The following is a 27,793-nucleotide window of genomic DNA, read 5'->3' on the forward strand; positions in this document are numbered from 1 at the left end:
ATTATTCGTTTGTTTGTTTGTCAACCATCTGCCATTTGGAATAACTTTTTTTTTGGAAGGTTAAGAAGACTGGAGGCTCAATTGAGTCCAAGGCTAAAAGATGTTAGTGACTGTAAATGTAATAGGAGAGCGGGGATGTCCATTCACTGTGTTGGGCTTGGATTCCTCATAAGCTCGTCGGGTTCTATAACAATTTTGACATGGATTCTCAGCCGACATGCATTCATGATATCAGACTGGAGGGTAATTTTATAATTGGGCCTTTCAAAACATATCAAGGTGGGAGCTAATGGCATTGGTGAAGCTAGGATTTTTTTTTCTGAGTGCAATGGCAATGGTCAAGGATATTTCAAACATCTAAACTTTTTTACGAGCCAAAGAATTCTTCGGAAAATGCGAATAAAGATTCCTTACATATTACCGACGGGATGGGTGGAAATGTGGACAAAAAATACCTGTAAATATATCCAAATGTCAATTCTTTGGTCTGGCACCTGGGGAGTCAAGTATGTTTCCGGGAAGGGGGGGAACAATTGCCTCGCTACCCCCTTCTAGCTGAGCCAATGCCAAATAGGCACTTTAAAAAAAATGAAAAGACATAGTAGCTACAAACTTGTCTTTGTATTGAATTGCAGCGTTGTAATTGAAAGCTTTCAATGAAGGTCAACTCTGAAATCGAGGCAAATCTTCCATCTTGGCTGCATCTCCATTGCTTCGACAGTTATGAACCTCGCCGCATTAATGATCATTAATAATTGCTCGCTGCACAATACTCCCGTGCATTTGGATCTGCTTGCCGTGCGTGTGTACGTGCGCGTGCGCGCGCAACAGTTTAACCTCGGAACCGCAACAACTGAGGCTTTCTAATCGGTCTCTCACTCCTTCCTCCTCCACCCTGCAGCCTCGCTGTAGCCGCCTTCTCTCCCTCTCTCCATTTGTCTCTCTCTCCCCTCCTGCCTGCTTGCTTGCCTCCGCTCTTGCGTCCTGATCCGACTCGTTTCTGACACCGCGAGCACTACGCCGCCGCGAAGCAGAGCACCAGGGGCATAGGAGGAGGAGGTGCAGGAGGAGAGGGCCCCGGTAGCGAGAAGTCGGAACCGGCCAACGAGCGCGCGCGCTCGCGCGTGGCAGGTTGGCGAAAGGTAAGCCGACTGTGCCCTTGGGTCCACGGTGAGTTGCCGAATTGAGCGACGGTGGCTTGATTCCGAAGCGGCTTGATTCCGCCACTTGAAACGAGCCGCTTGCCTTCGACGTGCAGGGCGGGATGGGGGATCGAAAGCGCGCGTGGATCTGCCAGCAGGCTACATTGCTACGAGAGTCATTTTCCTTCCGTCTTTGCCCATCATCATCGTCATTATCGTCGTCGTCCTCATTATCACCACATATGTCGCCATCCTAAAGGGCTGTTCTGTAGGTCAAAAACGGAGGAACTTCCTGTACAGGAAAAGGTTTGTGTGCGTGTGCATGTGTATAAGCTACGATGCGCGGTGAGCGCAACTGATGCTCCATTTCGTCACCTCATCTGCAGTTGGTGCCGGATCGAGCCTGACCAAGTGGACCTCATCCCAAATCTTTCCAAGCCCCCTCCACCATGGCTTCCAAACTGAACCCCAACGTGCTCTACGTGGCCGAGCCCAGCGAGTCGGCCCAAGCGGATGGCGAGAGGACACCTCTTGTAAGTTCCGTTTTAAGACTTGCATTTAAAGCCACACTGACAAAGCCCCAAACTCAACTGCTATTCGTAACATCTCTCTGTGTGATGCATGATGCCTCCTGTGGTTGAACAAAACAAAATGCTGTACAAGCTCATGGACAAGCCACAGTATCACTTATTTGTTAAACCTTTAGTTTTCCAAGTACGGCAACTGAGAACATTCTCATTCGGAATGCGTACCTGGTAATTGACTGCAGAGAAAGTGAAAGCAAAAGCAAACCAAATACAGGTGACAAACAGAACGTTGGTTGCATAGTTTCATAATAAGAAAATTACATTGCATCATCGCAATAAATAAAAGGTTCCAAACAGGCTACTGTCAGGTGAAGGTGAGAAATAGAACGCGAAATCCGGTTTGTGCTGGAGGCGCTTGGCACCCAGAGCAGACGGGCAACTTTTTTTCTTTTTTTTTTTTTTGCTGGTACGCTTGCAGGCCGGCGATGCGGGAGACGAGTCTTCCGACAGCGACGGTGAGCAAGAGGAGACGTCGCACAAGCTCATCCGCAAAGTGTCCACTTCAGGACAGATGCGGGCCAAGGTAGGCGCATTTTAAATTGAGAACGCCCCAAAGTCTTTTTTTTTTTTTGCGACAGGACTACATCAGACACGTTCTATTATCTGTCATGTGGCCAAGTTTTCTCCATTAATACTCTCTGGGCCAGCTTTTACTGTAAAGCATGAACGGAAACTCTTGTCATATGAATCATTAATCATGAAGTGAAGCACCATTCGATCCACTCCACTCAGGCAAGCTCAATGTCATGGTGTCAATCTATCACCGCTATCAAACGTTTGCTGTAAATCACATTCAGATCAGAAACAGCATCCCGCTGCCTGTTGCCATGGCGACCGGCGGGCGGACGGGATATTTTTGTGGGATTTTTGCCCCGGTGAGGCTGACCTTGATAGAGAAATGAAAAGGCGATTGAATGAGAAATGTGGGCAATTTTGGCATGATGTCAAGCCATGCCAGGGCTGGACTTGGCCTCTGGCGTGCCCGCTGGGCCGCTTTGTGATTGGGCCCGCAGCAGTTTGTCCTTAAACTGTCAGGTTGTGACCAAACGCTCAACCTGCTTGTATGACTTGAATCCATACTTATGTTTTCTGACCATGTCCAAGGAAAATGTGTCTCCTCATCCTCCTCTGCTTTGCGCTCACTCGCTTCAGGCTCCATTACATAAGGTTTCACACTCTTCTTTTTTTTTTTTGCTCCTTCTCACGTGTTTCACTTTTGTAGCCCAAGTATGCTTTTATTGGTGTGCGACGCAAATGCAAACATGCAGGAATGTCAAGTCAACTTTGTCGCGGAAAAAAAACTACACACATGCAAGCCCAAGTATTTATTTTTATTGTTTATTTAGTTTTATTATTTTATCATTTATTTGTTATTTATTAAAGATATAGATAAAGACATAAACTTCTATTTCTATTTTTTGAAAACCTACAAGTTAATTGGCTGACCGTAAAAGGATGTACTTGAAGGAAAAAAAACCCCATCAATGATCGCTTATTGGGGATTGTTTCTGGGAAAATATATTGACAGACCTGCATCTATGCATATTCTTCTTCCGGATGATTTTTGTCTTTTGCACTCTTTCTCCCCCCCTCTCCTCCTATAGCTGAAGAGAGAGTATTTCTGTCTTTTGGGTTGCGTCGATCCTTTTGCCCTCCCAGTGAGACCGTTGTCGTTTTAATTGCCTCGCGTCCGGCGGAGCTCCAAAGTGGCCTACTGAACTGCTTGGAAATCTTTGTTGGCGCTATGAGAGAGTCAAACAAACGTATATGTTGCTCCAAATGCGGCAGGAGAGCGCCACTTTCCCAGAGTTATTCTGGCCTCATCGCATTTGTTCACTTTTATCTTCATCTCGCTCGCCTGCTATAGCGCACCACTCGATGCGCGTGTGGGTGTCGAATGTAGCCAAGATGAGGACGAGTTCGAGGTGCGCGTGTGGGTTGGCGAAAGCAGCGCACACGCCGTTGTGTGGGATCGCCAACGTCGCGCCCGTGTGTCTTTTTGTGTGCACGCTTTGATTTATGCCCCCCGGCTGGATGCGATAGCGTCGCAGAGCTATACGCCGGGTTCGATATATAGCGAAAGAAGGGGGAGACAGACAAAGAGACAAAAGGCTGGAGGTGGGAGATATTGTCCTACTGGAAAAAGTACACCGTTCAACACCTACAGGTGTTCATTTTTATACTAGCGCAAAGTGTCTAAGTAACATTTACGTAAACATAGGCTACACACTATAAATGTTGAACGTTCAACACACACGTGCGCACACACACACACACACACACGACAAAGTGCAGTGTTGAGTATTTAGATTAACACAAATGCCTTACTGCCTTAAACACAATACAAGATTTCAATTCCATCCGTCCGTCCGTCCATCCATCCATCCATCCATGGTTTCAATTTCCACTCCAATTAGAGTCGAAACCAGATGACCCCTCATTTTAACACTTAACGAGCTTTTTTTTTTTTTTATAACCGAGTGGTGTTAACGCGACACCGATATTCTGTTTATGACACCGTCGACCAACTCTCGACATTTGCGGCACATCAATGTCATTTTTACGATTTGGATTATTGGGCCTTCGCTCCGCCGTGTTCTGCTCACACGTCTTCTTGTCCTTCACGTCCTTCTCTTGTACCCATCCCGTCTTGTCCCTAAGCTCCCGCTGCGACATCCCTTTTTATTCTCTCCTTGTTCTTCCCTTGTGTCATTCTCTTGACTTTTTTCGTCTTTTCCCACTCGGTCACGCCCCGTCCTTTCTCCTCCCATAAGATCTCCTCCGCCTACCCATTAACGGGGGCCGCGCGCGAGCGAGACAAAAATACCGCTAATGAGCTATCTTCGGCGCCTGCGTCGAACCGGTGACATGCACTCACTTTGTAAAAAGCGCTAATGACAACGAAAAGAACGATGTCTCCCGCCCTTGCCCATGTGCTGAACTCAAAACGACTGCTCTCAGTCGGGACCGCTGATGCGTTTGCGTCATCGCTAATGACCTGACTTGTGTTTTTGTAGCCATCCCAACAACTGCAATCGATAACTGGCGTGTGTGTACGCGTGCCGGTTGCGTGCGTGTGTTTGTATCGATCACTCTCCATCTCCCGTTTGATACCTAATGGAGGCTGACAGCGCAATGTTTGTTTAGAACAGGAGCGACTGCACATTGCATTTTGAATCGCAACAAAGCGTCCGGGGTCATCTCGCTCGGCCGGGAAAGGAGAGTTCCAAATTCATGAGCAGAATCCAAAAAGGCGCACTAAATTATATGGCAGCCCCTGCACTTGTTTTTCTTTCAAGTGTGCAATCCGGGTAACGAGGCCACACAAATCTTTTGCAGTCGCAAAGCGCTTGCAGGCCGCCAAGCGGGCAACCACATCCTTCCAATGCGAAGCTTCTGCTCATCATATATTTGGAGCGACTCTTTTACGAACCCTTTGCTTACGTTTTTGGGGCGTTTGTTTCACAGAAAGTGGAACGTTGAAAAGGTGTCTGCAATTGTCATTACGATGGTGCCTTTAATCCTGGCCCGCGCCAGACTGAGCAGATATGAAAAATCTGATTACTTTATGGAACCTGTTGATGATAGATGTTAGCAAGGCCCAATAAGCAGGTCATGCCTCCAAAAGTGTCAACAAATGATATTGACGGAGGAAAGAATGTGGCCACTGTCTTGCCCAATCCGAGTTTGACTGATAAATTAGCAAAATATTTGAAAGGTGATGTAGCTAGATAGTTGCTAGGTCCAAAAATGTTCTTTGCATCCTCAATGACTCGTGTACCCCTAAAATTTTCATGAGGTTTAAAATGCTGTGACATGATTTGATATATCCCTCAAATGCACATGATTTTTAATTTTTTTTTTTTGCTCCATCACAAACACAATTCTTGTCACATTCAATAACAACATGCTAATCACATCAGGACATTCGGGACAAGCGGCTGTCATCACTTTTCCTTTTCCTGTGTGTGTGTTTGTATGTGTGTGTGCGCGCGTAGGGATTATGCAGCGGCGCACCAGATTTGGTCCGTATGCTCTGACGAATCCCCCCACACTCCATCCTCCCTCCTCCCGTCACTGGCAGGAGATTATGTGTCCTTTCACGCACAAACCCTACAGGCACAATCCCAAAAAGGGGATGATAGTACGAAATTACATTAACAGTAAAAACGTGGCGGAACTTGACTCGTGTGTGTGTGTGTGCGTGTGTGTGTGTGTGTGTGCGCGTGTGTGTGTGTGACAGCGTAGACACTCATCCGTTTCTTTTCCTGTACAAGTCATGTGTGCTTGTGTGTGCGTGTGTGTGTGTCTATAAATACATCCACGGGGGTGCATGAGACAGGATGTGGTCGCCATGGTGCAAAGTCCTCCCACGCCTTGTTTTAACTGCGCCTCCGTGCTAGCGGTCAGAGCTACATGTTTGTGGGGCGTGTCTATTTCAAGCCTCCTAAATATTTGTTCTCTCTCTCTTTGTGCACCCCGCCGGGCAACACACACGTCCCGGACTGGTGGGACTGGAAAATCGTGGGCAAGCGTGTGTGAAAAGATCGCAGTCCCTGCATTTTATTAATAAGCAGCTACTGAACAAAATAAGCAGCACCGCCCAGAATAGAAACTTTTCAATCCTTATAGATCCAAGTTGACTCAGCTTTTGTTGCAAATTTCACATTTTCCATTTAAACTGTCAAAATGATGGATAAAGCAATTGATCACTAATGATGAAAAAACGGCACGTAAACGTAATAATAAGCCAACACAATAGTATTGTCATGAAATATAACTTTTAAATGTAAAGTAACTAGTAATTTGAAATATATTACATTTTCGAAGGCCAACATTACAATTGAGTGTATGTTCAAGTAAAGTTTATCAAACACAGCAAAGAAAATTATTAAATATTATATAAAATTATATATAAAAGTATTTTGCATCATATCATAAAATGGCCAGATGATAGTGAGAAGAGAATTTTTTTTTTTTTTTTTGTCTGTGTAAAACAATAAATTGGAGCCCACAAGTCACTATGTTTTCAAGTCCGCCATACAAAAGGCTGACTTCTGAAATGATGGGTTTATTTTAGAGGAAGTGTGAGAGGCCTGCAGGACGAGTGAGTCGCTGGCTTTGAACTCATTAAAATAAAAAACCAGAACAACAAGACACACCTACGCTGTAGGGGTGTGGTGTGTGTGTGTGTGTGTGTGTGTGTGTCCGTTCAGGTAGGAGCTTATTTCCTTGTGGCTATAAATATTCTTGGTGGAACCTGTCTGACCGGCACTGATAGTAAACATGCAAACACTGAAAGGGGGTGGGGCTTCCAGCATACCTGAGGGGGTGTTGCCAATACGCAAGGTGCGAGAGGCAGGAAGTGGTAGTGGCCACGTATTGTTTGAGGAGCCGCTAGTGTACAAAGTAAGTTGCGAGCTAGTCCGGTCCGGGCGGGTTAGGAAGCAGCAGCTTGAGAGCCGTCGTGTGTTGTTTCATCATTTTGGGTGAGATTAGTTAGTTTTTGGGTGAGTGAAAAAAAACGAGCCGGCCCGCTGAGGTCCATCCTACCGATGCTAGCCCTCTGCCCAGCGAGCGGGTGCTGCTTGGCTCCTGTGTGGTTCCGACGCAAGGGAGAGCGGCTGGGTGAGGATGAGCGACCGGAACCCCTTTTGGCCCAGAGCTGCTGCTCCGTGCAAGAGGTCAGTGCCACCGTAGTGACGGGGAGCGAGGTTTCGTTACTTTGGACCCATTCTGTGTGCTTGTGCCATGTTGGAACAAAGTCCAAGCTGCCATAAAGGGGAATGCTGTCAAATCGCCTCCGGCGCTCAACTCATTCTCCCTGACACTTTGACAAGTGCCACTTTCTGAGTGACAGTACTTTGGACCCCCCCCTCACACACACATCACACACATATTGACCAATTTGATGGGCCCGTGATGATCACTGATGGCAGACAGATTACGACCAGTGTTGTTTTTTTCTTTGTGGAAAGCCACCATTGCTGACTGTTGTCGGGCACTGTGTAGCTAAGATTTTTTTTTTCCTTTCGGAGAGGATATCCACAAAACCAAATAAGATTTTTTTTTGTACACTTTTTTTTTCTTCAACAAAACGTTGAAATGTGGAAGAATATTCCTGGAAAATATCTGGAAATACCTAAAAGTCAATTATCTGGCTTGGCATTTGGGGGAGGGGTCCAAGCATATCTCGGGGGAGCCCCCCCCCCCCTTGCTCCGCCAGTGTCGTCAAGAGAGTTTGCAAAGTGGCCTGATAGATAAAGCACTCGCCCCCCCCCCCCTCGAATTAATGACCCATAGTGCGCAATCTCTTTACAAAGAAGGAAGCAGCCACAGCTTCCCAGTCATGTCTTCCCTTTTATTTGTGTGCACAGAAGAGCGTGAAAGAGGGAAACCTGTTGAAGCAGACAAGTTCCTTCCAAAGATGGAAGCGCCGCTACTTCAAGCTCCGAGGGAGGACGCTCTACTACGCCAAGGACTGTAAGGTAACGACGTCTGCAAAGAAAAAGAAATCATGTTCGGAATTGCTGTCAAATTGTCGTTGTTGTTGCAGAGAGCAATTTTAACCTGTTGTCATTTTCTTTCTTTAGTCTCTTATTTTCGACGAGGTGGACTTGTCAGACGCCAGCGTGGCCGAAACCGGCACCAAGAACGTCAACAACAGCTTCACAGTGAGAGAGACCCGAATGTTGCCGATGACCGTGAGGCCGCATTGCTAAGGTGCCGTCCGTCATCTTTGGCAGGTGATCACTCCTTTTCGCAAATTGATGCTGTGCGCCGAGAACAGAAAGGAAATGGAAGACTGGATCGGGGCACTCAGATCTGTCCAGAAGTGGGAAATCTATGAGGTGAGCGAGCCCTCCCTCCATTGGAGCGGCCTGTTGGACTCTTTCTTCATTCATTACGTTCTCCACATGAGAGCACGTTTGATGAAGGCTTCCCTCTCGGTGCAGGCCAGCCAGTTCAACGTGGAGCATTTTTCGGGCATGCACAACTGGTACGCCTGCTCGCACGCCCGGCCCACCTTCTGCAATGTCTGCCGGGAAGCTCTGCCGGGCGTCACCTCTCACGGCCTTTCTTGCGAAGGTACACACGCGGACTTTTTTTATTATTATTTTTTTTTTCCCACGAAAGTGAACGCATTTTTCCTCTCTGTCCTCCCAAAGTGTGCAAGTTTAAGGCTCACAAGCGCTGCGCCGTTCGCTCCACCAACAACTGCAAGTGGACGACGCTGGTTTCCATCGGCAACGATATCATGGAAGATGAGGACGGGGTGTGTTGTTGTGGTTTCCCGCGACCTTTTTTCTAACCGGGCTGGAATGTGCTCACACGGTGCTTTCCCCCAGGTGGCCATGCCCCACCAGTGGCTGGAAGGCAACCTGCCCGTCAGCGCCAAGTGCGTGGTGTGCGACAAGAACTGCGGGAGCGTGCGGCGGCTGCAGGACTGGCGCTGCCTCTGGTGCAAGGCCATCGTAAGAGCGATCATCCCGGCATTTTTGCCAAACCAAAACGATCGTGGCAAAGAATGAGAAAATATGCTACGTGATGCGAACTCCATCCCACGCTTGTGTTTAACAAGGTGTGTGTTGGCGTTGGGTATTTTGGTCGCGCATGTGAGATCCTCACGCTTGAATAAGTGCTCACACACACACACGCAAAAGTCCCACACTGGTATTTGCAAAGGTTCGTCAAGTGTCATCGATTTGCATTTGTGCACTGGAATGCGGAGACGACCGCACTTATCTGTACACGCCAGGTCCACAACAGTTGTAAAGAGCAAATGGGAAAAGTGTGTCCCCTGGGTCAGTGTCGAGTGTCCATCATCCCTCCTACTGCACTTAACAGCATCGACTCTGACGGTGAGAGGCCTCTCGCGCACGCTTCGTCCCGCCCTCGACCTTTCCAGTTTATCAACCCGCTGCATGTTAGGATTCTGGAAGGCCACGTCGGCGTCCTGCTCCAGTCCTCTCCTGGTCCTCGTCAACTCCAAAAGTGGCGACAACCAGGGAGTCAAGTTCCTACGCAAGTTCAAGCAGCTCCTCAACCCGGCCCAAGTCTTTGACCTGATGAACGGCGGGCCAGAGCTCGGGTAGGGTTTGGCCGCGTCCTCCAGAGCTAGCGCTTTTCTCATCTCGTCTTGTTTGGCGTTCCAGCCTGCGCCTCTTCCAGAAGTTTGTGACGTTTCGTATCTTGGTGTGCGGGGGTGACGGCAGCGTGGGCTGGGTGCTTTCGGAGCTGGACAAACTCAACCTCCACAAGCAGGTGAGGGCCTCGACGGTAGAGACGTTCGAAAACGTGGTTCCGTTAAGGGCGTCGGTTCAAACTGTGGATTGACTTCCCGCTTTGTCAAGTGCCAGCTGGGCGTGCTGCCGCTGGGCACCGGGAACGACCTGGCTCGAGTTCTGGGCTGGGGAGGCCTCTGCGACGACGATGCGCAGCTGTTGCAGATCTTGGAGAAGCTGGAGAGGGCCACCACCAAAATGCTGGACCGGTAACGCAGCTTGGGCGGATCTCAAAGAGCGCATTTTTAGTTGGAGACATTTTTGACGTATGCGCACAGGTGGAGCGTGATGACCTACGAGGTTCCTGCCACCTCCAAATGCGCGCCGTCGGCCAAGGAAGACGACACCCTCGACTCTTCCCTCCAAGTGAGCGCGATTGGCGTCGATCAGCCGCGCCGCCATCTTCCCGATCATCATCATGTGGAATTTTCCAGGTTCACATCACTCAATATGCCGACTCCGTGGCGTCCCACCTGGCCAAGATCCTGGATTCAGATAGACACAGTGATGTCATTTCCTCCGCAAAGTATACGTCCGATGCAGCAGGCCCGCGGTGGAGCTGTCACGTGACCACTCACAACCTCATACCTCCTCCCTCGACAGGTTCCTCTGCGGGACGGTGAATGAGTTTGTGGCAGAGGTGGGCAAAGCGTACGAGAGAGCCACGGAGAACAAGGAGGAAGCGGATGCCATGGCAAAGAAGGTGAACGTTATACAAGGAAACTTACAAGTGTCCTGTCACAAGTATTTATAAAAAAGAAAAAAATTATCCAAAATGCTTCCACTAAATTACAACCCCCAAAAATATAAGAAAAATAAATTAATTCATTCATTCATTAAAAAATACTAAATAAATAAATGCATACGTACATAAATACTTAAACAATAAATAAATAAATACATAAATACAATAAATTAATTAAAATAAATAAATAAAATAAATAGTCTTTTCTGTTCTCCCAGTGTGCTTTGCTGAATGAGAAACTGGATTCCCTGGTCAAAGCCTTAAGTGAGGAAGCTGAAGCTCAGGTGAGAAAAAGGACGCTGCCTTTTGTCCAGGACAGGAAAAAATGAAGTCCTGTTTTTCCAGGTCGTTCCTGCGGGTTCCCTGGCCAGCCCGGAAGGCGGTGGCTCAGACCCCGATAAATATGGAAGCGACGCGTGCTCCGACGGGCAGAATTACCGCTCTCGGGAGCAGCTGATGCTGCGGGCAAACAGTCTGAAAAAGGCACTGAGGCAAATCATCGAACAGGCCGAGAAAGGTGAAAGAGGAGCGGCCGTTTGTTTGGGCTCTCTCAGTGGCCCGCTCTCTCACGCACTCACTTTTGCAGTGGTGGATGAGCAGAACCGACACACTCAGGACCACAAGATGTGGTCGTCATCTACCCTCAAGCGGGAGAACAGCGAGGAACTTTGCCAAGCTTCCTTCTGTCCCAGCTACAGCAGTCCGTCCTCGTCCATTGTCCTGGAGAAACCGGCGAGCCTCCACACGGTCAACTTCAACGACGACTCGGTGTAAGAGTCCATTCGCTCGTCGTCTGCTTGGTGTCACGCTCATTCTTTTTGTTTGTTGTCCTCACTGAGTATCTGTTCATCTGCAGACAATGTTGGGAGAAGTGTGTGATGAACAATTACTTTGGCATCGGTCTGGATGCCAAGATCTCGTTGGAGTTCAACAACAAGCGCGATGAGCATCCTAAAAAGTGCAGGTAGGCAAAAAAAGAAAATGGAGCACCAGAGATGACGGAAACTGTTAGGATTCAGGTTGGGGTTGCGTTAGGTCGATGTTTAGGATTCTACTCGGTCAAAACGAACGGAATCTCTTTTTGTGTGTCCTGCAGCAGTCGCACAAAGAACATGATGTGGTACGGAGTTCTGGGGACGAAAGAGCTGGTCCAGAAGACCTACAAAAACTTGGAACAGAGGATTCAGCTGGAGGTTTGGTGGAACGATGTTTTCAAGAAAGACAATATGGCGGTTCATGAAAGGCCAGCCATTCAATTTTCCTTCTCTGTTTAGTGCGATGGCGTGGCCGTTCCTTTACCAATCCTCCAGGGCCTGGCCGTGCTCAACATTCCCAGCTACGCGGGAGGCATCAACTTCTGGGGGGGCACCAAAGAAGACAACGTAAGCGCATCTTGGGAGTGAAAACGTGGGTGCCGGCGAGCTCTTTTCATTTTCGCTCTCCTTCCAGAACTTTGGTGCTCCGTCTTTCGACGACAAGAAGTTGGAAGTCGTGGCGGTGTTTGGCAGCATGCAGATGGCTATGTCCAGAGTTATCAACTTGCAGCACCATCGCATTGCACAGGTTAGACACACACACACACACAATTTTTCTAATTGACACCGATGAAAGTCAAGTTAACTGCGACGTCATGGTCACGTTGGGTTTTGCTGATAGTCGTCTATCTTATGCTCAGTGTCGCCAGGTGAAGATCACCATCCTGGGGGAGGAGGGCGTCCCCGTGCAAGTGGACGGCGAGGCCTGGATCCAGCCGCCGGGGATTGTCAAGATCCTCCACAAGAATCGAGCGCAGATGCTGACCAGGGACAGGGTATGTTGATGATGTCATTCTTGGTGAAAGCTCTCAGGTCGTGAGAATTGTCGTTTTGATTCCATGAACCTGACGCATCCTCACCTAAACTGAGGTCATCTGTTCTTTTGAAATCTTCCTCGCCATCTCTTGCTGCGGGTCGACGCTCTCGCGTTCGGCCAGGCGTTTGAGAGCACGCTCAAGTCGTGGGAGGACAAATTAAAAATCGACAGCGACCGTGCCAACAGACCCCGCCTCAACTCGCAGCAGTCCATGGAGTACCTGACGGAGGAGGAGTGCGCCCAGGTGCAGCAGCTGGGCATCGTGGCCGACACGCTCATCAGCAAGTCGGTGACCCCGCCCCCGCGGAGAGAATTTTTGCGTTTCGCCCACCAGAGCAGTCTTCATTACTCTCCTGCTCTGCTTCCTCCCCAGGATCCGCGAGACCGCTAAGACCCACAAGCTGGTGGAGCAAGAGCTGGCGCATGCTGTCAACGCCAGCGCCATGGTGCTGACTGAGGCCAAGCTGTCCAGCCCCGAGGTAGGAACGCCAGGCGGAGGCAGATGGGTCCAGACGGGTCGGCAGATGGGCCCTTGGACCCACGCAATGCGCATTTTGTACACGAGATGTGCGGGGACACCGTTACATGTCAAGCCTAACCGTCTCGCAGCGTGTCAAGACCAAGGCCGAGAGATATTTACGTTGAAATCGCCATACCTTTTGTGCATTTCATACCAAACTCAGCCAGTGCAAATGTTTCACTGTATTGGTGTCAATTTGTAAGTGAAAGGGTCATTATTTATTTTCAGTTTCTGAGTCGCAGTACGGCCGTGGAAATCGTCAACAGCAGCAAAGTTCTGCAGGCGGAGACGAGCATGCTTATGGACGGACAACATCTGGTAATGTCTCTCGACAGTCGCCGCAGCCACCTTTTGTCGTCTGGTCTATGACACACCCTCCGTCTCCTTCGCCCCAGTCCGAATGCCCCGAGGAGGCAGAGCTCCGCTTAACCCTGAACAGCTTGGGTGCTGAGCTCCACAAGCTGGTCGATATCCACTGGATCTGTCCGCTGATGCACTGTGCTGAGGGAGTAAGATTTGCAACACATTGTGGTGTGGGTCCACGTGCCTGCTTGCCTTTCTGATGGCACACGTGATTGTGTCTGCGTACAGGAGTCGGTGCGTCCCAGCAGTAAGAGCAGCATAAAGCTAAAGATCATGCCTAAAGTCAAGAGGGAGAAGGACAAGCTCCACAAGCAGAAGTCCAACAGCTCACTCTCAGGTTGGAACAGCTGACCAAAATCATTTGTCGGACAAATTAGCTTCAAGCTCTTCACGTATCTAAGTCGCCAGATCGTGCAAAATCAACTTTTGGTGAATCATTGTGAGATGTCCTACTCCATGAGCGGTCATTGAACGCAACTCGAGTCAACCGACCAACATTTGTCACAAAATAACTCGTGTGAAATTACCTCCCCCATTGAGCCAAAGCTGATATATGTAATCCAGTTGTAGCCGTGCATGAGCGAGCGCACATTTGGAGTTTCGAATTGTCTGTCGTCACTCTGCTTTAGGAACATCGTCAAGTGCGGGACTCTTGAAGGCCAATCTCCAAGCAAGTGACGATCTTTCCCGGCCTCTCAGTTTGACCGCCGCCGATGGCGAGACGCCTTCCCCCAGAGCTGGCCTGACTGAGAGCCACCGATGATGAGCTGGTCGTTTTGCGTTTTCCTGCTGTAAGGTTGTTTTCAAAAGGGTCTGCTAGCCTGCGCTATCAAAAGAGCCTTCAACAAATGTGTCTTTTTGTCAGAAACAATGTTTACAACGTCGCTTGCATGCCGGGTGCAGCCATCTGTTCCGACCCGCCTACTGCAGGCTTGCAAACGGAATTGCGCTCAGATTCAAGTGAGACTTTTGGCGACGCCTTGTGACCTTCCATGACAACTGAATCCGTTGTGCAGAAAAAATCTTACTTGTTGGGGGGGAGACAAAAAAACATTATGAATGTAATTAGTGTGGTGAGCTATGAATAGTACTCCTGATAATAATCCTAATCTTAATAATGTGCACATCCAAAGTGCTCAAGCGGATCTTCGTTTTGCTTGTCGTGGCCTCAGCAGGTAGTCCAGAGGTCACAGGGTGACTTACAAGCAGCTGATTGTAAATGTAACGCACCAATGTGAGCCTTCGCTTTGCAAGTGATTCCCAAATCTTCTTGTGGCTTTGCTGCTTTCCCGTGCAGATCGGGAATGGAGAAATCATGAATTTAAGTAACACGATAAGTAAAAAAAAAAAAAAAAGTGTTTATGATGGGGCGAACAAAATTGTACTGCGTGGTGTTAAGTTCTTATCAGGAAAATGCTCATTTGCACTCACGCTCGCCCCTCTGTGGTGGGATGCTGTTACTACATCCACCCAGACTGCTGCCGCCTTTTTTGCCTTCCGAGGCTTTTGTGGTGTTGTGCCAAGTAGAGCGAGCGGCACACTCCCGACAGTGTGTCACTTTGTGTGTTGTGATGCAAGGGGTGGCGTTCATTTCAAGTTTATTGTGTCTTGCCTTGCACTTTACAGACTACTTTAAGAGTGGGGGGGGGGGGGGGGTTAAATGCGTATGCATGTGTTTGTTTACATGTGTGTAATATTAGGTGAATAATATGGAAATTATTTAAGATTAACTATAAAAGATGTGAGAAAACACGTGCGCGCATGCCGGTTGATGACATGTGATCCGTGTCATTCCTCCTGCTGCTCTGCTGTTGCGCTGGTCCAACATGTAACTATGGTAACCATGTCAGCCATTTGACGTTTGAAGCCAAAGCTTAAGTGGACTCATGAAATATCTCTGAAATATCGATTAAGATGTTTGTGCACAGGATGTGTAACTTTTTGAAATTCTCAACGTGTTCTGAACATATGATTGCAGCGCGTGTATTGGTCTTAAAATGAAAGCTTATGCATATTTAATTTTATAAATGATTGTTTTAACGTCATTTAATGGGGTTATTGATGATCCAGCATTGTGTGTGCGCGTGCACGCTGCCAGTTCTGTCTGCTCTGTATCCTGTGATGGCGTATAACAAAGATAACAAGCTTTGGAGATTAAAATGACTTAACGGTGAGGGGGGGGGGGGGGGGGGAGCTGCAGCTTCTCTTCCTACAGAAACGACCAGATAAATGTTAAGCATTCTGTATTATATCGTGTTATTAGCTTCCTTTTTTTATTTGAGCATATTTGGTATTGGAGTAAATCCAAAATGTAACTGCAAATTGTTACTTTTATGGTATTTGGATTACCAACTATAAATCTTCAATCAGTAACTAGCAACACATTTGGAAAAGAAACCTCCCAAACCCAGTGGTGGAGGACGAATCATAGTTCAGGGCACTTTTGCTTCCTCTGGGCCTGGATGCACTGACACAAAAAAAAAAAGTTTGAGGCACTTTGCAGGAAAACTTGAGAATGTGTTCATCCTACAAAGCCTGACAGAAGCTGGCCGAGGTAAGAGGAAACCACCTGAAGGACACCAGTCAGGTCATGTATGTCGACTGTTGTGCGTTGGATGAAGATCCCACCATGTTTCAGGAGCATTTTATGTACATATTTTTCGTGATGGAGCACTGAGAGCTTCACTTTCCGAGCGTGTGACGGATGGAGTTTGCATTTGAAGGAGTGTGCCAGGTGACTTCCTGTTCAGGCGTGCGGAAGAGAAAAGTTCCTACGTGATGTGTGCGTAGCTGTCCAATCCAAAGTTGTCCACAACTCAGAACATGTTGACTGCTCCCGGAGTGGAGTGTATATGTGTGTGTGCGCTTTGACTTCTCGAGCAAGTTTTACTTCCTGCCCCAAGATTGGTCTTTGCAGTTAGGGGGTGGGGGGGGGTTGACAGAGGTCAGGGTCTGTGAGCATCTGCCAGTCTTCTGGCAACCAATCTAACACTCACGCCACAGAAAGCTCCACCCCGCTATCGCACACGCCGTCCACCTTGAGGTTCTCCAGCTGAGCGCACATCATGTCATCGCCACCTGCAGGTGGTGACAGGAAGTCCCATTTCACAGTTGCCAAGCAGTTGAAAAACTAAGTAGGGACGGCTGCCATGGAGACATGAAAGGCGTGGCTGCTTTCCCTCACCCGTTGTCGGGTCACGCTTGTCATCTTGGTAACACAGCGCCTCCTCCAGGACGCTCAGTGCTTTGCCTGAACCAACTGATCTGAGAGCAGCCTCAAGGTCTCGCACAGTACCGCCAGACACCTGAAACACATGCGAGTACCTCAACAAACACTCGATAAACATCAAGGGTATATTTAGATCAGAAATGTCCGGTTGTTTGGTCCGGACCAAAAGCTGACTTCATTTTTTTTTCATTTGGTGCGGTTCCCATTCAAACTGTCCATTTTGCAAGTGAAGTATATTTTGTAAACACATCCACGCTTGTGACGATCTATGGTCCAGCAATGATCAGGGCGGCACACAGAGCGCTGACCCGGAAATGGAGGAGAACGTGCCAGCGGATCTACGCTGTTTGCATTCACACCCGAAGCGAACCGCATCAAAGTTTGTTTGGAAGTGAACTGAGACAACCTGAAAAAGTGGGTCTCAGGCCCTTTCTCTAATCCGCACCAGGATTTGTTTGCGTGTATTCACACCTGCACAGAAGGTTTGGACCAGCCTTCCAATCATACCCTGGTCCGTTTAAAGGGGACCAAACAGTCACACCCTGACATGCCCGATGTGCTCAACATGACATAGGCGGTTCTTGTGCCACTGCGTTACCTCGTAGGAATCGACGAGCGTCTTGACCGGGTCCGAGCTAAGTCTGAAGGCGGCCTTGAGTATTCCCAGCCCGAGAGCGTCGGCCAGCCTCTCCCAGAGCGCTTCGCTCATCACGGCGTTACACAGCCTCGTTTTCACCGAGGCATCCAGACTCTGAAGGTCGCCTGGCTCAAAAACAAATGCACTCAAAGAACAAAAAGTCTGTTGTGTGTGTGTGTGTGTGTGCGCGCGCAGGAGGTTTCAAAGCCAAAAGGGGGCAGGTTGGAGAATGGCAAATTAGGATGTTCATGTATCTGGTTGACTTCACAAACTCACCCTGAGGCGGGAGAACCACACTGGGACATTTGGGACGGTATTCGCTACCACTGAGAAGCTCCAACACCTGACAACACACAAAGCATCATCTTCATTCATTCCTTCCTTGCTTCAGCTCACATCTGGAAACATTTTATGTCAAGCCTCTAATGAAATTGATGTTAATTATTAGAAATGATGATGAAATCATATCAAGTCGTTTCCTAAACGGCTAAATCCATGGGAATGTGCAAGTTGCAAACATTTGATTTTGGATATTCTTGACATTGCACTTGTTTGACCATGTCTGATCGCTTATGTAATTTGCAACAAGATCACTCATTATCAACACAAGTGAATCATTTCCAATTGGACTTGGCAATGCACCTGCTCAGAGGCAGCCAAGTTAATGGGGCTGGTGCCGGGAACGCAGCCCTCGTCATCGTCGTCGTCATCATCCTTGTAGAAAAGTGGCTCCAGATTCTCCCTGTGAGGGTCCGCACCTGAACACGCACGCAAGCACACAGGCAACAAGCATCAACACATAAAGACGTCAATGGCGCACGAATATAATCAGGTTGATCAGTATGCTTATATATGTACCTGCCGCCATGAGTAGCGCCGTCAGTTTGACGGAACCCCGCCCGGCGGCCACGTGCAGGGGGGTGGAACCGTCAAAGGTGCAACAGTCCACCTTGGCGTTGCCCTGGCGACAAGTGCACAGGGCTGATGACGTCATCACGCAGGGCACAAGAACAGAAGGTTCGCGTCACGCCGACAACGCCATCGTTACCTCCAGCAGCAGGCAGCCGGCGAGCGACACGTTGTCGGCTTCGGTGGCGAGATGCAGGGCCGTCCTCCCGCTGCTCCGCTCCTGAGCCTCCACGTCGGCACCCCCCTCCAAGAGCTCCCGAAGCGATCGCAGCTGATTGGAGGCCACAGACAAGTGGATGGCACACAAGCCTGCCAGCGAAAGTCAGTCAAAACACTGTGTGTGTGTGTGTGTACTTTGTGTGTGTGTGTGTGTGTACCGGCAGCGTTGCAAGTATCTACGCTCCATCTGACAGCGTGATGACCTAAGAGCAAGCGCACCATGGCCCCCCCCTGTCGCGCCGCCAGGTGCAGCGGCGTGTCGCCGTGGCGATCACCCAGCGTGGGGTCAGCCCCGGCCGCCAGCAGCGCCTGCGCTGCGGATGGCTGCTGCGTTGTCACCGCCAGGTGCAGAGGAGTCTGACAAAAGCGAGAGAGCGTCTTGTAGGACGTTACATAATCCATTGTTTGTCTCCATGCGCCCCGATAATGAGTGATGTGAGCCTGCCTGGTAGAGATGGTTTCTCATGTCGACAATTCGGTCCCCGGGCGGCCGCACTGCCAGCACCCGCGTCAGACTGTCCAACGCCCCCTGCTGGCCGTGGAGGACGGCCAGATGGAGTCCCCTGACAAACGCAGCGGCGATCGCTCATTGGACTCAAATGTGCGAGCAGCAGAGGCAATGGACTCGAAGCGAGGCGCACTCACGTGTCTCCCTCGTCGTCCTGCGCCGCCAACAGGGGATGCTGCCCAGCAAGCAGGTACGCGGCATCGCCCGTGGCAGCGTACAGGAAGACGGCTGACGCTTGCCTATCGATATCCTCGTCCTCGTCTTCTTGCTGAACATCCTGTTGCCGTGGCGGAAGCGCCACAGTGCACGCTGCTGAGTCGTCATCGGAATCCGAGTCTGTGTCGTCGTCATAGCCAGGAGTATTTTCTATAAAGACGCAATAAAATAAACACATTTTAGTCATTTAAGGAACAGCAGTCTGAAGTAGAACCATTAAATAAATGGGTCAAACATAGTGGAAATTTAAGGTGTGAACGAGAGGAAAAAAAAAATCGAACTGGAGTCTTGTCACTACTAGGCCGAAGTTTGGCAACCCCAGTTTTTCTCACCGTGTTTGACTCCACCTCCTTCTAGACCCGTCGCGTATCCTGTGGGACAAGCTCCGCCTCCAGCTCCTCTCCCATAGTTGAAGGCGGACAAACCATGGAAGTAACCTGTCAGAGCAAAATAATTGGTCAGCCTTTTACCCACCTGGCAGGATCGCGTTGGAGAGGGGCTCAAAATCGGCGTGCCAGGTTTTACCTCCTCCTGCAGAGCCCGGTTCCCCGCCTGCTCCCGGGCCTCCTCGGTACAGACCGCCGCCGCCGCCGCCGCCTCCTCCGCCGCCGAGACCGCTGAAGTCCTGGAAGTTGGGCAACGTCTTCTGACGCTTCCTCTGCACTTCCTCTTTGTCTACGCACGCACACTCGCATCAGCCATGACTACACTCAATACTTTGTGTGCTCCATTATCATCATTTGGCTGACATTTTTGTATCGGGCTATCGTTGTGGCGGAAAGAACGTACCGAGAATCTGAGGGTGGTACGTGAAGGGCTTGGGCTCGCTCGTCTCGCTGTCCGACTTTCTCTTGAGCTGCACAAAGACCTGGGTGGGCTTCTGCAGGTTCTGGTCATGGTACTTGGGCGTCTTAAACACGATGGCAAACTGGAGAGCCGCCGCCGTGGTTAGCAGGGTTGCAGCAGTTTGGGACTATTCATTAGGTTTAGTTATGGATTGGATTTTAAACTAATTTAGATTTTATTCGTTTTTGGAAAGTTCATTTCTTGGTTATAATTCCTGTAATATTTGATCATGATATTGAAAAGGTTGAGAACAAAGGACACATTTGCTCTGATTAGTTTCAGACATGTAAGATGCAATTTGAGTTAGTTTTTTAGTCACTAGCTTTTGGTTGCATTTGATCTCATTAATGAAGATGTTTTTCCAACAATTTTATTAGTTTATGTTCAGTCGTGTAACTTTGAGTTAGCACGGGTTGCATGCGAGGGCGCTTACCTGTCTGTGCACGTCCGTTGGGGAGAAATCTCCCAAAGCTTCCCAGGTGACACCCGAGTCGTCTTCCTCGAAGAAGCGCACCTGGATGTCGTCTGACGTACGTACACAAACGCACGTTGGTCATGTGATATTCACGAAAGCTCAACGTGCATTTTGTGAGTGCGCGCAACCTTTCTGGACTTTGTCACACAGAAGGTAGACTTCCTCTCCGCCGCTCACGCAGCCAGCCGTCCGGTCCATCCGCACGATCTTGAGGTTGGACGCGTTTGGAGCCTCTGAAGTAACAAACAATGAGTCACTAAGGTGCGACGTTTGGTCGTCTTGGGAAACTTTTCTAATTGTAAAATTATTTTCCTCATCCATAACGATTTGAGAAAAAAAAAGTACTAGCAGGTGCTTAGTGGTGTGTGTGTGTGTGTTGTGTATGTGTGTGTACTGACTGCTGTCGTAGATGGGGTGTGAGAGGACAGGGTGCAGCGGTCTGGTGAAGCCGCCATCGCTGTCGGGGAGAAAAGCGGTGAACATGAGGCGCACCACGCTGAGGTCCATCTCTTTGGCCTGCGCACACGACGCGCCGCAAATGGCGCCGCGCTGCTGCTCTGCACACACAACACACCAAAACACCGCAAACGATGACGCTCGACACCTGAGAGGTAGGAGAAGCCAAAGGTGTCCAGGGAAATGTGGAAACGGCCTGTCCAGTCCAAATACAAAACAAGAATTACACAGTTGCCTTAAAACCAGCCTCCTAAGCTCGATGTTAACAAGAATGGAAAATGCCACTGACAGGCTAACAGCTTGCATCGATATTAGCACAATATCTGAACACATCCGGGGGGGAAAGAAATAAAAATACCCCGTCGACAGACAAGACTCAGATGTTGGCTATTCTTTATCCTCTGCCAAGAGCGACAAATAATAAAGCAATCTATGGAGCAATCACACAGCAACACAGGAAAAACACACAGAAGGCTGGCTGGATGGACACACCGGAGAGCTGTCGGGGCACGTTAATGTCGGCACGCGGGGTGTCGACCTCAGGGTGAATGGAGACTCCGAAGTTGTAGCCCATGCGGACAGCCTCGCACATGCGCTCCTCTAACGTCTTGGCCACGTTTTTCTTTGTCACGTGCTGGATTCCCAAATTGGGGAAGCTGAATACAACAATGGATCAAAGTGAGAACACTGAAAAATAATGTGAAAAATAATAAAACGCCTAATTGAGATAAAAAATAAAAAAAAGTTTCGTTTACAAAATAAAATGAATGTAGAAAAAGAAAATCAACTGAAACTACTACTACTTTACACCTGGTGATCCCCTTTTTTTAAACCTGCATCCATATTGTCGGCCGTTATGCATAATTGCACGTTTCAATATTTGGATAAAACGAGAACAAACAACATTTAGAACCCCGCTTTTTTTTTTCGGTTGAAGTTTTTATTTCAATATAATTAAAAAAGTACCAATGTGCATTTTAAAAGTTGTGCGTTTTCTAGTTTTTGAATGAGTTATTGCAGCAGTCCCCAACCTTTTTAGTACCACGGACCGGATTACCGTCAGAGAATTTTTGCAAAGAAAACTTCTAAAAACAATTCTAGAAAAATCAAACGCATCGACAAATAAATAGCTGCAATAAATCAAATAACCACTGAATTTCTTTGAAAAAAATCGTCCGTGTTTGAACTCCAATCCTGTTTCCCACATTCTTAAAGGTAATCGTACTGTCTTTCCAGCCCATCACATAACAGAACAACGGAAGTACGTCACCACATAAACACCACCAGTTCCACACACCCTTCGACTATTAGTTCCATGAGGGGATTCATGGATGATACTAATAATAATAATAATAAACGGGAATCCACTGTATATTCTATGCAGCATCCTCATAACGCCACGGCAACATTACATGAGTGATGTTATGTTATGTACAGGTCACTGAGGTGTAAAATAATGCATTATTTATTCTTTCTTGTGCGGCCCGGTACTAATTGATCCATGGACCGGTGGCAGTCCGCAGCCCGGGGACCACTAACTTACGCAACCGTGCTATGTGGCCGAGGACATATTAATAGAACAAAACTAGAACTAAACTAAACCAAAAAAAAAAATTGAATAAAAAGGAACAACCTTAGCTCTGATAAGAAAAAATGAATTTGAAAACGTCAACACAATGAAACTAGTTAGATTAAAAAAATCTATTTATTTATATATAAAACAGATGCATAGAAAAAGAAATCGGAAATCTGCTCTGAAGTGCATGGCTGTACAAATGTGTGTTTACGTCTGCACATGTATGTGTGTGTGTGTGTGTGTGTGTGTGTGTGTGTGTGTGCGAGAGACCCTACGTGATGCTGTCATCTTTTGGGGGCACGTCCAGGATGCAGATGCCCTTGTCACACTGCTTTCCCACCAGACTGTGTGCGTGCAATCGGGGAAGAGGCGTCAGCGCCGTCACCAGCTGGACCACCACGCGGGCCGGACCCTGGTAGTTACAGATCTAAGCACACAAAACTAGAAATGTCAGTTTCTTTTCAATCTGTTGCTGCAATGCTTGACAGTTAGGGCAGAATAGATTTGCGTTAGCGTGAAGCTAGCAGAATGTAAAACTAAGCTACAAAAATAGAATGACATTGTTTGTGTTTGCCTTGACAGTAGGATACGTCTTCTTGTTCTTCTCGCTGGAGGCTCCGGGCAGGCCGCCGTGAGACGGACCCTCGCAGCCGTAACGAAAGCGAAAGCCTCGCTGTTAAAACACAAAGCCGGAACAAACACGTCACGAGCTGTCGGACTTATTTGTAATGTGTGTGTCACAGGGACTTTGCCCCTTGGATGAATATGATGGGAGACGGGACGAGTGTAGTCAAGTTGACATATGGTGGCCACGCACCTGTTTGGGCTCCTCCAGAATATGCAGGAAGGGACCGTCCCCTGGAAAGCAAAAGTTCCCCATCATGTTCCGTTTAGCGTTACAGTTACAATCAACTTGAGTTTAAGGTGACCGCCGAGGTCCGTTAAAATGCTTTTCTAACAGCAAGTTTTTTTTTTTTTTCTCTTTTCATTTTTAAAGTCTCACTGTGCCGTCAACATTCAGAGTGCGTCACCTCGGCACAGAAACGTATAGGCGGTCGATCTCGCATGGAAAGCAGCAAACAGGAAGTGAAAGCGGAGGGACGCCGCCCGCCACGTCACCAAACTCTTCTTTCACTTTCCCGCCACCGCAGCGTATCACTTGACATTCAAATTTGCCTTTTTTTTTATTATAAACTTCCTCTGCTTGAAGTGCTGTGCTTACAAGGCAAAAAAAGAGCATTTCATTTTCAGGTTAAGGCTTACGCAAAGCCAATAAAACTATTAAAAATATTAACTTTTAAAACCCGTGGGGGGCTAAAACTAGGAATGATTGTTTTTAGGCACTGCAATTTGGGGACTTTAAATGGTTTCAGAATACAAGTTATATTTTTGGCCCAAGAACAGCAGATCTCAGAAAGAGCATGTTGAAAACGTCAACACAAAAAAAAAAACTAGTTAGAAAAAAAAATATCCATTCATGTATATATATAATAGAAAGACAGAGAAACAGAATTCTGATTTAATTCAAACCTTCTGCCTCTTAATAAGACCTATTGTTTGCTTTTGACTTCAAAATTGTTTCCATTCAAGTTGTTTGATTTCACAAAAAACAAAAAAAAAAAAGGGAATCAACCTCCTAAAACTCTCCACTCGGGCCGATGTCATGTCAATCACATTGAGGGCCACGAGGGGGAAGGGGGGGTGGGGCGATACGCTCACCTATCCTGGAGGACGCCGGGTGGGACTGCAGCGTAGGGAATTGTGGGACGTCCCACGAAGGGTCAATCATCAGCGCGTCCAGGATCTAGCGCCGCAAACAATTATTCAACAAATGAAATAAAACGCAAGGTGGTGTTTACGTACTTTGATGCAACACACACACAAATACGAGCACATACACACCTGACCGCCAACAGGAAGGAAGTGCTCATCTCCTGCCATGGCGCCTGAAAAGGGAGGGGGCCAATTGTTTACAGAGTCGGGCGCAGTTAAAAGCTTTGATTTTCTCAAAAAACAAAGGTGCACCTTTTGTGTGGACCAAACTGCAACATCAGTAAATGTGCTTGTGTGGCACAATTCAAGCCAGGATCATTGCCGAAGAGCAACGCAACAACGAGTTAGACAACGGCGAGAGGGAACTGTCACCGTCTTGCTCCTGTTGTGTTTTTTTCTTTTTTGGCGTGTCTACCATAACTTATGGCATGCTCGCACGCTTTAATGCAGTGCACCTTATGAGTGGATTACGTACAGAATTGCCCTCGCAATTGAGTTTGTGCCTTTTAATCCCAAGCGCCTTATTGTGCGGAAAATACGGTAGCTTGTAGGTGGATGGCATTCATACAGCACGACTTTTCAGTGATAGACAGGGTTGAAAGAATGTGTAGGTGCGCACGTGAGTTTGTCTAAGACGATTTTTGGTTCCAATTCAGAGCTGGCAGTGAATACCTCCCACCGCTATGCTCGGGGCCCCAGACGCCCCCGCCAATGGCCCAGACACCCCCGCCGACGGCCCCGCCTTCTGGACGCCCCTGAATAAGATTTCATTCCAACAAGATTTTAAGTAGAGCATTATTAATGAGCCGACTACATGCAAAGTACGAGTGGAGTCAAGTATTTTTGACTTCACATCCACGTACAAAGTAGTGACAATACTAAATCAGCTCTGCAGTTTCCGAGCCCCAGCTCAGTAGGACAGCAACTTGCTTGCCAAACACTTTCATCTTGTAAAAGTAAAAATCATTCATGCTTGAAATTCGAGCAAAACGAGGCCGAGGAGGTGACTCGAGGTGAATGAATGTTCGCGACTTCCCCGAAGGCTTTAAAACTTCTTCCCTGTGGGCATGTAGGGGGAGTAATCGTGCACAATTAAATCTCTTTCAGTCTTCCTGGGGGCGATTTTCAATCCCGCGCCCAATTCTTGCGCGATTGTCCAACATTCCCGAGTGGTCCGCCTCCACGCATAACAGCGTTTCGTGGGTTTTGGCCGATGTATGGAGCGAAGCGGTCGAGTTTCAAAGCGACTTAAACGAGGAAGTGAGCAGGCGACAAAAGGAAGCTTTACCCGCCCTGGCAAAGTGACTTTGAACCAACATCGGTCAATTTTCACTGATGGGTCTCGCAATCACACGCGTGTCGTTACCTTGCAGGTGAAGTGGCCTCACTCGCTCCTTAGTATTTATGTCAAATTGACGCCTTGATTGACACGCGCGGCGCCGCCATTGCAGTCACAAGCCGTCGTGACGTCATGTCGCTCAAAGGCACGGAAAGCACGGGGGAATCAATGTACAAATGTCCACCAGCATGAACACACTTGCTTAACTGGTTCCTCATTAGAAAAACATAACAAAACAAAAACGCCAATAGAAATTCTAGGTACTAAAGTTTGACTTGCTTCCCGTCGGGAAATTCCCCGTGACGCGCTGCAAAGATTCACACTGCAAGAAGATGTCTCACTCTTGATAGCAAAAAACCCAAAACGTGTTGATTTGTCATTTGGAGTAGTTCTACAGCGAACCACATGTATTTTACAATCAAGCAAAACGTCCATTGTTTTCGAGTAATTGTAGTAATAATTCGAGTAATTAATTAATATATATTTGGGAATCAAATAAACCAATGAGTAGGCGGCTCGGTGAGGCTAACCATGGTTAGCGCGTCGGCCGCCTCACAGTTAGAGAGTGCGGGTTCGATTCCACCTCCGGTGGGCGTGCCGGAGCCTATCCCAGCAGTCATCAGGCAGTAGCCGGGGGACACCCTGAACCGGTTGCCAGCCAATCGCAGGGCACACAAAGATGAGCCACCATTCGCGCTCGCACTCACACCTAGGGGCAATTTGGGGTGCTCAGTCGGCCCACTAAGCATGTTTTTGGGACGTGGGTTAGGGTAACATACACAGGCACTGGGAGAACATGCAAACTCCACACAGGGAGGGCCGGTGGAGGAATCGAACCTGCACCCTCCTCCTGGCGAACGTGCTAACCAGTGCCCCACCGAGCCGCCTAAAATTGGACCATTTATGTGGCAAAAGAAAAAAGGAAAAAAAAGACCCATTCTGATGACGGAAATAAGCGCACACTGGTAGGGGAGAACGAGCAGCCCTCTGTTGATGGAAAATCGTACTTCGATTTATCACAAGAGAGCTCTAGATACCATCTAGCAAATCACACGTTACATTACAGCCGATGCGGCCATAAAGCCTGTTTTGTGTTGACAAACTCGTCGGTCCATTTGCCTAAAGCGAGGATCCTGCACTCTGTTGCCAAAAAGGGGCGCCGATTTTCAGGTTTTGGAACAAGCGATGTCAATCAGTTGAGATATTTCAAATAGACCCATGCATCCATCCATTCACTATCTGTACTGCCTTTTCCCCACGGTTTTTTTTTAAAAAAGTACATGAAGTTTGATACAAAAATCCCACCTGTCTTTTGGCAAAAATGAAAAGTCTCAATTTTTGGGAAAAATGCAAAAGTTTGACACAGAAATCCCACCTGTCGTTAAGTATTTTTTTTTGAAAAGTGCACGCAAGAACGTTTGATACAAAATTCCCACCTGTCTTTTGGCAAAAAAAGAAAAAAAAAAAGTCGCAATAAAGTTCGATCCAAAAACCCCACCTGTCTTCTGGTAAGAGAAAAAAAAAGTCCTTCAATTTGATTGAAAAGTGCATGTAAAAACGTTCCATCAATTTATCTCAATCGGTGTTGTGTAATGGCCCGCAATGCATCGCTCCGTTGGCCCACAAGATGGCACCGCGCGCGCGCGCTTCATTGACATCAAACGCCACCACCAAGTGGGATGAAGACTTTATTGCGGTTTCGACTCGATACACAACACCAATGCAAAGTTGCACCATCAAATTTAAGCAATCCCTTCCAATGCGCTGCAAGCAAAGCAAACGCATTAAATTCAAGCAAGCCTTTCCAATGCGTTGGTTGAAAGCAAAGTTGCACCATCAAATTCACCCCATCGCGTTGACCACCTTCCTTCCACAAAACGTTTGGCAACACCCCCGATGCTAAAGTTCAATGATATAATCAAGTAGAATACAATTGGAATAAGTAGAAGACAAAAAGGTTGCACCATCAAATTCACCCCATCGCTCGCGTTGACCACCTTCCTTCCAGAGCATCCCAACAAAACGTTTGCCAACCCCCCCCCCCCCCCCCCCCCCGATGCAATCAATTGTAAATAACAGCATAAATGGAGTCGAACATTGAATAAGACCCAAAAAAA

General features: G+C 48.0%; 2 protein-coding genes and 1 long non-coding RNA gene across 7 annotated transcripts; 2 read left to right on the forward strand and 1 right to left on the reverse strand.

Moving 5' to 3' along the window:
- The first annotated feature begins 639 nt into the window (after positions 1 to 639).
- Positions 640 to 17,961, forward strand: LOC119129487. The gene is made up of 3 exons (XR_005099191.1): positions 640 to 1,170; positions 1,259 to 1,359; positions 17,949 to 17,961. It is a non-coding gene; the product is annotated as an uncharacterized LOC119129487 (long non-coding RNA).
- Positions 1,321 to 15,538, forward strand: si:dkey-172j4.3 (diacylglycerol kinase eta). 3 transcript variants are annotated; one of them, XM_037262598.1, is made up of 30 exons: positions 1,321 to 1,448; positions 1,529 to 1,675; positions 2,148 to 2,252; positions 8,107 to 8,217; positions 8,323 to 8,403; positions 8,476 to 8,580; positions 8,686 to 8,818; positions 8,899 to 9,005; positions 9,079 to 9,204; positions 9,489 to 9,591; positions 9,662 to 9,821; positions 9,886 to 9,994; positions 10,084 to 10,223; positions 10,293 to 10,380; positions 10,449 to 10,540; positions 10,618 to 10,717; positions 10,978 to 11,043; positions 11,105 to 11,276; positions 11,346 to 11,529; positions 11,616 to 11,723; positions 11,856 to 11,952; positions 12,034 to 12,141; positions 12,209 to 12,322; positions 12,435 to 12,569; positions 12,732 to 12,895; positions 12,984 to 13,089; positions 13,359 to 13,448; positions 13,526 to 13,639; positions 13,722 to 13,830; positions 14,123 to 15,538. In XM_037262598.1, exons 2-30 carry the CDS (start codon positions 1,592 to 1,594, stop codon positions 14,254 to 14,256), a joined length of 3,345 nt encoding a protein of 1,114 aa, XP_037118493.1. In that variant the 5' UTR covers positions 1,321 to 1,448; positions 1,529 to 1,591; the 3' UTR covers positions 14,257 to 15,538. The 3 variants fall into 3 exon arrangements, with proteins under 3 accessions (XP_037118493.1, XP_037118495.1, XP_037118496.1); XM_037262600.1 differs by having other exon boundaries at positions 8,110 to 8,217; XM_037262601.1 differs by lacking the exons at positions 1,321 to 1,448; positions 1,529 to 1,675; positions 2,148 to 2,252 and adding an exon at positions 7,162 to 7,413.
- nfkb1 (nuclear factor of kappa light polypeptide gene enhancer in B-cells 1) lies at positions 15,806 to 25,996 on the reverse strand. Of its 3 annotated transcripts, none has more exons than XM_037262631.1 (23): positions 25,704 to 25,996; positions 24,467 to 24,510; positions 24,284 to 24,368; positions 23,382 to 23,422; positions 23,139 to 23,237; positions 22,840 to 22,991; positions 21,481 to 21,644; positions 20,931 to 21,089; positions 20,661 to 20,765; positions 20,491 to 20,582; positions 20,001 to 20,139; positions 19,737 to 19,886; positions 19,544 to 19,648; positions 19,133 to 19,361; positions 18,933 to 19,050; positions 18,646 to 18,844; positions 18,408 to 18,577; positions 18,218 to 18,320; positions 18,002 to 18,117; positions 17,636 to 17,702; positions 17,321 to 17,484; positions 16,678 to 16,798; positions 15,806 to 16,571 (listed from the first exon to the last, which is right to left on the reverse strand). In XM_037262631.1, exons 2-23 carry the CDS (start codon positions 24,503 to 24,505, stop codon positions 16,486 to 16,488), a joined length of 2,703 nt encoding a protein of 900 aa, XP_037118526.1. In that variant the 5' UTR covers positions 24,506 to 24,510; positions 25,704 to 25,996; the 3' UTR covers positions 15,806 to 16,485. The 3 variants fall into 3 exon arrangements, with proteins under 3 accessions (XP_037118526.1, XP_037118525.1, XP_037118528.1); XM_037262630.1 differs by having other exon boundaries at positions 24,467 to 24,518; XM_037262633.1 differs by lacking the exon at positions 25,704 to 25,996 and adding an exon at positions 24,590 to 24,608.
- Positions 25,997 to 27,793: the final 1,797 nt, after the last annotated feature.

The sequence above is a fragment of the Syngnathus acus genome, chromosome 10, assembly GCF_901709675.1.
Source record: "Syngnathus acus chromosome 10, fSynAcu1.2, whole genome shotgun sequence".
Classification (NCBI taxonomy): domain Eukaryota; kingdom Metazoa; phylum Chordata; class Actinopteri; order Syngnathiformes; family Syngnathidae; genus Syngnathus; species Syngnathus acus.

Coding starts and splice junctions, on each gene's coding strand:
- nfkb1 (XM_037262631.1), bottom strand. CDS start 24,505: ATGGCAGGAGATGAGCACTTCCTTCCTGTTGGCGGTCAG. Junction 22,992..23,138: donor AGACGTATCCTACTGTCAAG/GCAAACACAAAC, acceptor TTGTGTGCTTAG/ATCTGTAACTACCAGGGTCC. Junction 20,140..20,490: donor CAACGGACGTGCACAGACAG/GTAAGCGCCCTC, acceptor GCGGCTCTCCAG/TTTGCCATCGTGTTTAAGAC.
- si:dkey-172j4.3 (XM_037262598.1), top strand. CDS start 1,592: ATGGCTTCCAAACTGAACCCCAACGTGCTCTACGTGGCCGAGCCCAGC. Junction 8,404..8,475: donor ACGTCAACAACAGCTTCACA/GTGAGAGAGACC, acceptor CATCTTTGGCAG/GTGATCACTCCTTTTCGCAA. Junction 9,995..10,083: donor AACTCAACCTCCACAAGCAG/GTGAGGGCCTCG, acceptor CGCTTTGTCAAG/TGCCAGCTGGGCGTGCTGCC.